The sequence below is a fragment of the Penaeus japonicus genome, unplaced genomic scaffold, assembly GCF_977035675.1.
Source record: "Penaeus japonicus unplaced genomic scaffold, GWHDUDI00000001_assembly GWHDUDI00000009, whole genome shotgun sequence".
Classification (NCBI taxonomy): domain Eukaryota; kingdom Metazoa; phylum Arthropoda; class Malacostraca; order Decapoda; family Penaeidae; genus Penaeus; species Penaeus japonicus.
Genome location: NW_028234411.1, coordinates 40,628,083 through 40,638,082, shown reverse-complemented (window position 1 = coordinate 40,638,082; position 10,000 = coordinate 40,628,083). Strand labels below are relative to the sequence as shown.

The following is a 10,000-nucleotide window of genomic DNA, read 5'->3' as shown; positions in this document are numbered from 1 at the left end:
TCTTATCAGATCTAAGGTTCTTATCTAATAGCGCTCATAACAGAACCTGTGCCACTCAGGAGTGAGGTAGAGTAACATAATGATAGATGGTGCGCGAACGAGCGAGTGCAGTGGATAAGGAGTGGTGGTGTAGTGCTCTCGGCGCGAGATAAAAGCTCATTTCTCGGTCATTTTCACATTCGAAAGGCCTTTGTTTGCATTTCTGTTCGTGCTGTAGAAATATCGAAATGTTGATAGCTTAATTAATATGACAGGATGACACGTGAGTCGTAGTGAAGGACCTAAATGTAAGAGTGATCTGGTTCGAGTGTGATTTGAAGGAAAAGTTTATTTGGCGTCACCCATGATATGCAAAGCGACAGATGGCGATAAAATAACGAGAACATCCTGCTGCATCCTGCCTCGAAAGGAGACAAGAAGAGGAGGACTCGGCGTCGAGATGAGACTCCACAGGAGCAATAGGATGACGGAGGTACGACTCGAAACGCTCTTGGCTACCCGTGGTCTCTGTGCCCAATGTGGGGAGTGAGATACTTGCTTTTTGGAGTTTATTTTTATTGCTTCTAAGTTTGTTTTTTTTGCAATGCTTTAATTCAGCAGTAGATGGAAGGTAGTTCGGCGTTGGAAAATGTGTGGAAAATTTGGTATTTCAAATGTTTCTTTGTATGTGCCTAATGACTTCCTATCCTGTCTGTTTTTTTTCAGATTCATGCATTTATTTGTGCATAAGTAAAGACCCTAATGAGGAATGGCCTCAAAGTAATATATTTCCGCCTGGAAAAACTCAATATTCTTTCCAGTATTCATTTCTCTATTGAACCATATTCTGTGGGTTGTTATCATAGCGTAATGTTAATAGATTCGATATGGAAACCCAATAACTGCATCACGGGGTAAGAAACGCCGCTGTGGATAGTTTTCTACATGATTGTTAGTGTGTAAAACAAGGCAGAAACACGCCTTTTTCCATTTTGTGACGAGCCCGATTTTTGCTACCAATTTGAAAAAAAACACGTAAGCGGAGAGGTATTGTGCTAATTCATATATATTTTTATATAAACGCTTAAGCGTCCATTAATTGCGATGTCATTTGATGAAGTGCGTCGTTGAATATGGGTTCCGGCCCAAAAAATATAAATTGGCACGGACTTACCCTACGGACCCGGATTTTCAGGGTGCCATTTGTGTGCATTTGCTGCTGGTCGATTTAGATGCGATTAAAGCAACGCTGTGATTTTAACCCGGAGTTTCCCCAGTGTTTCAATTTATTTTCCCTTCCCGTATATATTTTCCAGCCTCGCTTGATTACTAGCGTTGGAACGTCGAGGATGGAATTAGAAATTTCAGACTAAAAGCAAGCATTTTAAATGCTCTAAAATTGCATGCACGCGCTTGCACAACGCGCAGATCGTGATGAAAAGGCCTGGAGGAAGGGAGCCAATTTTGCACAACATGCGCACTTTGATATGTGTACATCACGCTTTGCTCTGTCTCTGACATAGGCAGTGCGATTAGTAGGTCTAATTAGTTGTTGGACCACCCACACCTACACACACACTCTCTCTCTCTCTTTCTCTTTTTCTCTTTCTCTTTCTCTTTCTCTTTCTCTTTCTCACTCTCACTCTCACTCTCACTCTCACTCTCACTCTCACTCTCACTCTCACTCTCACTCTCACTTAACCACTCACCCACCCATCCACCCACCCACTCACCCACCCATCCACCCACCCACTCACCCACCCTCGTACCCACTCACCCCATTATTCACTCACCAAGAAACAGACACCGGCAGAGATAATTGTCTGAATTATGTAAATTATATTTATGCAATGATACAAAACTATGCCTAAGTGACATCCATCTCTCTCTTAACCGCTGCAATGATTGACTAGCTGGTTCAGGTAATCGACATCGTACGGCATTCCGTAAGACGAATTCGTTGCGTAAAATCAAACGCCTCATTCAGCTGACCGCATAAACATAGGGGAATGAATGAATGAATGAATGAATGAATGAATGAATGAATGAATGAATGAATGAGATCAACCATTAAGGAACGATGCCTTCTTCTGAGGCCATTTTGTGCCACGTATATCTTTATCGCCTTTTGTTTGTTATGTAATCTTTGATCCGTTTATCTGCGGCTGTGTTGTCGTCTTGATGTACTGGGTGATTGGGTGATTCTTGTTTTCGTATATTTAGTGTTATTTTGTATGGATATGTTTGAATGATTTTCTTATTCTTGTATTCGTATATTTAGTGTTATTTTGTATGGATATGTTTGAATGATTTTCTTATTCTTGTATTCGTATATTTAGTGTTAATTTGTATGGATATGTTTGAATGATTTTCTTATTCTTGTATTCGTATATTTAGTGTTATTTTGTATGGATATCTTTGAATGATTTTCTTGTTCTTGTTTTCGTATATTTAGTTTTATTATGTATGGATATGTTTGAATGATTTTCTTATTGTATTCGTATATTTAGTTTTATTATGTATGGATATGTTTGAATGATTTTCTTATTCTTGTATTCGTATATTTAGTGTTATTTTGTATGGATATGTTTGAATGATTTTCTTATTCTTGTATTCGTATATTTAGTGTTATTTTGTATGGATATGTTTGAATGATTTTCTTATTCTTGTATTCGTATATTTAGTGTTATTTTGTATGGATATGTTTGAATGATTTTCTTATTCTTGTATTCGTATATTTAGTGTTATTTTGTATGGATATGTTTGAATGATTTTCTTGTTCTTGTATTCGTATATTTAGTTTCATGTTGTTTGGATGTATTCGGATGATTGGGGGATTCTTGCATGTATTCATTTGGTTTTATTTATGGATATACTGGGTTGATTGTGTGACTCTTGTTTTCGTATGTTTAGTATTGTGTTGTATGGATATACTTGGATAATTATGTGATTCTTTATACGGACAATTGGATTAGTGTTGATTCTGGGAGGGAGATCTATGTCTCCGTATAGTGACCGTACGATTGGTGACTCGGGAAGAATAATGAAAAAAAGAGGTTTCTTCAAGACGGTCTTAAATTACGTCATAATCCCCAACGGTTCTCCCGCTCCCCCTTTCCCCTTCCCCTTCCCCTTCCCCTTGCCCCTTCCCCCTCCCCTTCCACCATCATCCCCCTTCCCCTTCCCCTTCCACCATCATCCCCCTTCCCCTTCCCCTTCCACCATCACCCCCCTTCCCCCATCACCCCCCTTCCCCTTCCCCTTGCCCCTTCCCCTTGCCCTTCCCCTTGCCCTTGCCCTTGCCCTTCCCCTTCCCCTTCCCCTTGCCCCTTGCCCCTTGCCCTTCTGCGCAGTACGTGGAAGGGGCTTAGTTTGGTAAGCCCAGTATCATATGATGGTAACCCTATGCTAATAATCTCTCTTTATCTGCAGGTGAGTCACCAAGCAGACGCCAAACACAAGGTATTTATTGATTTGAGCCATAAGCATCCCAGCATTTTTTAAAGAATATGTACCCCCCCTTTTTTTTTTTTTATTCCCCTTGATCTCCCTCTCACTCCCTCTGTCCCGCATAATTTTTTTGATCTTCCCCTCTCCTTCCCTCCGTCCCTTCCTCCCTTCCTCTCTCTCTCCGTCCCTCCCTTCCTCCCTTTCTTCACCTGTCTCCACCCTTTCTCCCTCCCTTTCTCCACCCCCCACCCCCCGTGTTCGCTTCTCGCTCCCTTCCTCCCTCCTCTCCTTCTGTAACTCCCTCCCTGCATTGAGACGAATGACGCCATCATTTTGCATGAGTTTTACAGGCGTATGTGACGTGAATATTGCATGCAGTCATCATCAACTATAAATCCTGGTCATCATCATCACTGACACCGTCATCGTCGTCATCATCATCATCATCCTCATCATCATCATCCTCATCCTCATCCTCATCATTGGCACCATCGTCATCATCATCACCGACACCGTCATCGTCATCACCATCACCATCATCATCACCATCATCATCATCGGCACCATCGTCAACATCACCAACATCATCACCACCACCATCACCGACACTATCGTCATCATCACCATCACCGATACCATCGTCAGCATCATCTTCACCGACACCATCGTCATCACCATCACCACCGACACCATCACCAACACCATCATCATCATCATCATCACTGACAGCACCATCATCATCACCACCACCATCATCATCAACTGAAAGTGTTATGATTTTTATAATCCGATTCGTATATTGCATTAGTGTGGCTTCTGTTTTTTTGTGATACTCGAGAAGATCCAATTTTAGTAATGTCACGTGGCCAGTTGTAGGCTGGCATTTCCCCTTAGGTTTATTGGGGAGATACGGGACTGTAGTTATTCGTATAGATTTGATGTATGTCTTATATTAGAAGTGTTGGATTACACTTTTCTCAAGACCTGGGTTGGAGTGAGATGTGCATCTGTATTTACGAATACACAAAATTTATAATTATATTTTATTTGTAACTGAGAATGTTGATTTGTGTATATTTGAATTTCCTAAAGGCCCTTGTATTTACTACATTTGCTTCAAAAGTAGCGATGAAGTAATTTAACTTATCATTCTAAAAAGCCACTGTACAGAGCATCCATTTTTAAGATCTAGTCCCTATCTAGTCACGGCTTCTCTTGCCTCCGAGTTGAGACAGTAGCCTTATTGATGTGATCTTAGTGAGCTACTTCGTGAAGAACACATGACATTTGATATACTATTGTTATTTACCTCATCTGCTAAAGTTGAACATAATTCGTTCTATATAAAGGATTTATAAATCAAGCATTTAAAGTTGGGAAATATATAGTGCCTATATTTCTAAAATTTGAAATAATTTTCTCTAATATCTTGATGAGGGCAGTCGTTCAAACACATTTTAATTATAAGTAACTGCATAAATTTCAATTATTTGGAAATACTTATCTCTTATGACATTCATGTAAATAAACGGTCAAACATTTACATTATTGATTCGTTTTCTTAATCTATGCGTAAGAGCATATGGAACAAACACAACGAATTGATTTAGTTCCTTTAATTATGCAAAACAATATTGTTCGCAAAGAAAATAAAATAAATAACTTTGTTCTCCTCAAAGTAAAGTGAAATCCACTTTGGTATGATACAGAATGTTGTTGGTCTTTTACTGTATTCACTTCTGTGCCTGCGACCATTTAACGGGTCTACCTACCTATCTACCGAAGCACAAATCCCAACTGTTGGGGCTGGCCGAATCAATATGGAGATGATTCTTATACAAGTAGGAAAATACGGTACCAAACGTATTTGAAATCTGTTCCGATTGGAAGCTTCATATTTGTATTTGCAATTGTGCTTGACGATTAAGAAAGTAGGTTATTTTTTTTTATCGATATTTGTAGTTGGTCACAACGAAGTTGGTGTATTTGTGGCTGTATTTTGTAATTGAACACTTGTATTTGTTCAAGACGTGGCATTAGAAATACCACAGTCGTCAATAAGAAATCAGGTGCTAGGATTACATACAATAGCTCACTAGGATTTACGTTTATTTTATTTTATGAAGTTGCTTACAGTCCAGTGTGTCATGCTTCTTGGTCTTCATATGTTTAATCTTATGTTTTAGTTAAATATTTACTAGGAACAGTAATGAAAATGGAATTAAATAGAAAGGAAGGAAAGGGAAGGGGGGGAAGGAAAAGGGAAAGGTGAGAGAGAGAGAGGGGTGGGAGGGAAAGGGAAAGGGAAGAGAGAGGCAAAGGGGAAGGGAAGGGGAGAGAGAGAGGGAAGCTGAAGGGGGGAGGAAAAAGGAAAAGGAAAGGGGAGAGAGAGGGGAAAGGAAAGGGAAAAGGAAAGTAGTAAGTAGTGAAATATGATATTAAAAAGGAACGGAGTAATGATGGTGCTGATAATATTGATAATGATTATAATGACAATAATGATTAGTGAGATAAGCTCCTGATAAGATTGCTTGGCTCCCCGTTCCCGTTAACCAGTTGTCAGCCATCAAAGCTTTTCGAAGGCGTTTTTGGCATTTATTGCGAGTGGTGATGAACCGGCAAGGGCCCCTGTAGTGCTTCCGAGGGCGAGTGTGATGAGCTGCGTTGCAGATGTGATGTCAATGGTGTTTTGAGTGGAAGTGATGGGAGAGAGTGAAGTTTCTTGAGGAAATGGGTCAGTGAATCATGTGATGACATGAGAGGACGAGGATGGGCGATCAAGAAGAAGGGGAATCTGAACGGGAGAATTACGCCAAGTAAGGGGTGCGATGTGTTTTGAAATGAATGGTTGCCGGGGAGGATTCTAGTTGTAGTTGACCTGGTGTTGAGAGGGGCAGGCAGGCAGGCAGGCAGGCAGGCAGGCAGGCAGGCAGGCAGGCAGGCAGGCAGGCAGGCAGGCAGGCAGGCAGGCAGGCAGGCAGGCAGGCAGGCAGGAGGGCAGACAGACACAGATAGACAGACAGACAGACAGACAGACAAGACAAGATGGAAGGCAGGCAGGCTGACAGGCAGATAGACAAATAGACAGACTGACTGACTGATTGACAGCTATACACGCAGACCAAGGGCGAGGGGAAGGGGCCGTGCGGCCGGCGTCCCCTCTCCAGCCGTGCGAAGACACCGGAGTAGTTTGACCTTTGCGTTCGTTGGCCCGTCCCGCGTTGACCTTTTCCACTTGTTGTTGGTCATTGACTCCGTGATTACCTTTTGATGCAGATTGGTGACGTGGCAACCTCGTCCCTCCCACCCTCTCCCTCCTAAATGCGTGACGTCATGAATGTATTTACTATTTATCCCCCCTCCTCCCCCCTCCCCCCTCCCCTCGAAGGTCGTTTGGGTCGAGTCGTTTTCCTTAGAGTGTATCGCGACGTCATCGACGCCCTTTGTCACTCGAGAAGCCGGGAAGAGGGAGGGGCAGCGGGTGGGCGGGCACTAGGCACGTTAGGCGGTTGACAGGTCGGCTTGGTAGGTTAGGGGTAGGGAAAAAGAATAAACTAGACTTGCGGAGGAGATGCTTCGGCCGGGCTTGTCATGCACTGTGGTGAGCTCGCCTGTGTCAGCGAGTGCTGACTCGTGAGAGTGTGTGCTAACAAGTGTTGACTCGACCTGAGCTTGGTCGTTACCCACCGTGGTAACCGCCATTGGAAACTCACGTGCTAGGACGGGGCTCTATCTGCCGACCACTGGGATGTGAGACCGGCGCGCTACCACTGTACTATCATGAAGGCTTCAGGGTGGGGCTGGTAAGTTAGGGTAGGGCTGCTAGGTTAGGGTAGTTTTAATCATTAAGTTAGGGATGGTCTAGATTAGGTTCTGGTTAGTAGCTTAGGGTAGGGAAGCTAGGTTTGGATAGAACTGTTAGGTTAAGGTATGGTTGGTAGGTTAGGGTCTGGCTGCTAGGTTGGTGTAGGACTGCTACGTTAGGCCAGGACTACTAGGTAAGGTGTTCAGAAGGACGGCAACAAGCATGCGAGCGGGAAGTTATCTTGCAATGTGGAGCGGGTGATGAACCGTTACTTAAAGCATGGCAGACAACGAGTTTGGCAGGCAGGCATGCTTGCAGGCAGACAGTTTGGCAGTCGGGGCAGTATAAACGTGTCTAAGGAAACGCGTCTGTTCCATGTTCGAGAGCTATTAAATGTAAGCTTTAGCAGGTCGGGTATGTGGGAGGGAAGGTGGGGGGGGGCTGATGACCTTCACCTTCACGGAAAAGCCTTCGAAGGGAACGCTTGCATATCTCTTGTCTTATTTGTCTTATTAATTTTGTTTGGTTGCCTGCACGTTTGATTATGTGTTTTTCATTGAGCTCGCTTGATTGATTAGTCGATCGCCTGTTTTGCTTGCTTGCTTGCGTGTTTTGGTTTTAGTTTCTTGCGTCCTTTTACTGTTTTTTTTTTCGTGCGGATTTAGGTTTTCTCGCCTCTTGCTTGTTTCATGCAGTCGTGATTTTAGCAACAGAAAGCCAAACGCCTTCAGTTTCGAACACGGTATTTTTGAAGAAACATGGCGGTCGGTCTAATGTATTTTCATAATTGATCGAATACAAAAAGGTGATGTGTTGAGTTGGGAGGGAGGGCGGGCGGGCGGGCTGGCTACGGTGTGGGAAAGAGAGCCTGGGACTCCTGAAGCAGAGACCGTGCGGGGCCGCGTTCCCACGTACGGTGGGTGCCACGTCATGCTCTCCTCCCACCCTTCCCGGGGCGGCGGCGGCGGCGGCATTCGGCATTCTCATTCTATTTCTCATATACTTTGCCTCATTTCCTCTCTCTTTCTCACTATTTTACATATGTAGGCGCGCGCGCGCACACACACAAAAACACACACACACACACACACACACACACACACACACACACACACACACACACACACACACACACACACACACACACACACACACACACACACACACACACACGCACACACGCACACACGCACACACGCACACACGCACACACGCACACACACACACACGCACACACAAAAGAAGAGGAGGAGGAAGAGAACGGGAGGTGCAAATAATGTGTTATTAAGGGGATGTTATCTTCTTTCATTGAGATACCTGTTGATGGAAACGGAACTTAGAAGGACTGTGACCCGTTGCGCTCGTTGCAGATGAATGTGCAATAATGATCTAGAAGCCCCCATAGACAGCATATCGCACGTCGCAGTTTGGATGTCGGGGTATTGAGTGTGAAGAACGCGAGTCTCAGTTACGCTAGGTTATGAATCCTAGAGGGAAATTTTCATCTGTGCCATAGGTGATCTCGTAGAGGAAAGACCTGAGTTAATCGAGTCTTGGAGCGTCTTAGGCGTCATTCATGACATAATTAGTAATCTGTCTGGTTTATGGTAAGTGTCTAAAGCTAGAGTGGATCGCCTGTCATATATACCGTCAGTATTGCGGGTGACATATCTGCCACGTTGTTATTTCCGTGCACAGGATGGATGACTGTGCACAGTTCAGGTCGACCCCAGAGGCAACGTTTAAGCACAGTTGATCGAAAGATAGTTGCAGTATCACACGAGGGCATGAAAGGTCATGGCAGTATTGCTACGAATGTGGACGATCGGGGAATTCCAGTGGGACGCGACCTGAGGGAGCCGCGTTTTGTGTGGCTCGCCTGCTCCAAACAGCCAGGTCTCTCTGGCCTTTACCCGAGCAGTCTGACGCCAGCTGACGGAGGTAGGATGTGGGGAGGGGATGGGGGGGGGGCGGGCTTCTGGGCACGGTGAGGGAAGGGAAGGGAAGGGAAGGGATGGTCCTCTTCAAGGTGTGAGAGCCATGTAGGTCACCCGGCTGCGGCCTCAGGATAATGGATAATGCATTCCTCGATCACGGCGAACGTTGTAGTACGGAAGGAAGATGGTTCTGTGTCAGGGTCACCACTCGGGGGACGGGGGGGGGGGGGCGCACGAAAGGTAGTGGCCGGGGAAGAGTGGGGAGGGGGCAAGAGTCGTCTTCATCACCGTATCCTCTTCCTATCATAGTCCTTTTCTTTTCTTTGTTTCTCTCGTCACTCTCTCTCTCTCCTTCTCCTCCCTCCCTCTCTCCCTCCCTCCCTCCCTCCCTCCCTCCCTTCCTCCCTCCCTCCTCTTCCTCCCTCCCTCCTCTTCCTCCCTCCCTCTCCCTCCCTCCCTCTCCCTCTCCCTCTCCCTCTCCCTCTCCCCCTTCCCTCTCTCCCCCTTCCCTCTCTCTCTCTCTCTCTCTCTCTCTCTCTCTCTCTCTCTCTCTTTCTCTCTTTCTTCCTTTCTCTCTCTCTCTCTCTCTCTCCCCTCTCTCTCTCTCTCCCCCTCTCTCTCCTCTCTCTCCCCTCTCCCTCTCCTCTCTCCCTCTCCCCTCTCTCTCTCCCTCTCCCCCCTCTCTCTCTCCCCTCTCTCTCTCTCTCTCTCTCTCTCTCCCCTCTCTCTCTCTCTCCTCTCTCTCTCTCTCTCTCTCCTCTCTCTCTCTCCTCTCTCTCTCTCTCTCTCTCTCTCTCTCTCTCTCCTCTCTCTCTCCCCTCTCCCCCCT

At 45.2% G+C, this 10,000-nt stretch overlaps 1 protein-coding gene across 7 annotated transcripts in view; it reads left to right on the top strand.

The window, feature by feature from the left end:
- Ptpmeg2 (Protein tyrosine phosphatase Meg2) overlaps positions 1–10,000 on the top strand; it is a 161,606-nt gene that overhangs the window by 69,900 nt on the left and 81,706 nt on the right. For 2 of the 7 annotated variants that reach the window (XM_086540099.1, XM_086540097.1), the window contains exon 1: positions 1–472. This exon is cut by the window's left edge. The exons of 3 other annotated variants lie outside the window; for them this stretch is intronic. In XM_086540099.1, coding sequence (XP_086396225.1) covers positions 344–472 — 129 coding nt within the window. In that variant the 5' untranslated portion in view covers positions 1–343. Of the gene's footprint in view, positions 473–3,411; positions 3,442–10,000 lie in introns of all 7 variants that reach the window. 2 more of the 7 variants (XM_086540098.1, XM_086540100.1) reach the window with 2 other exon arrangements.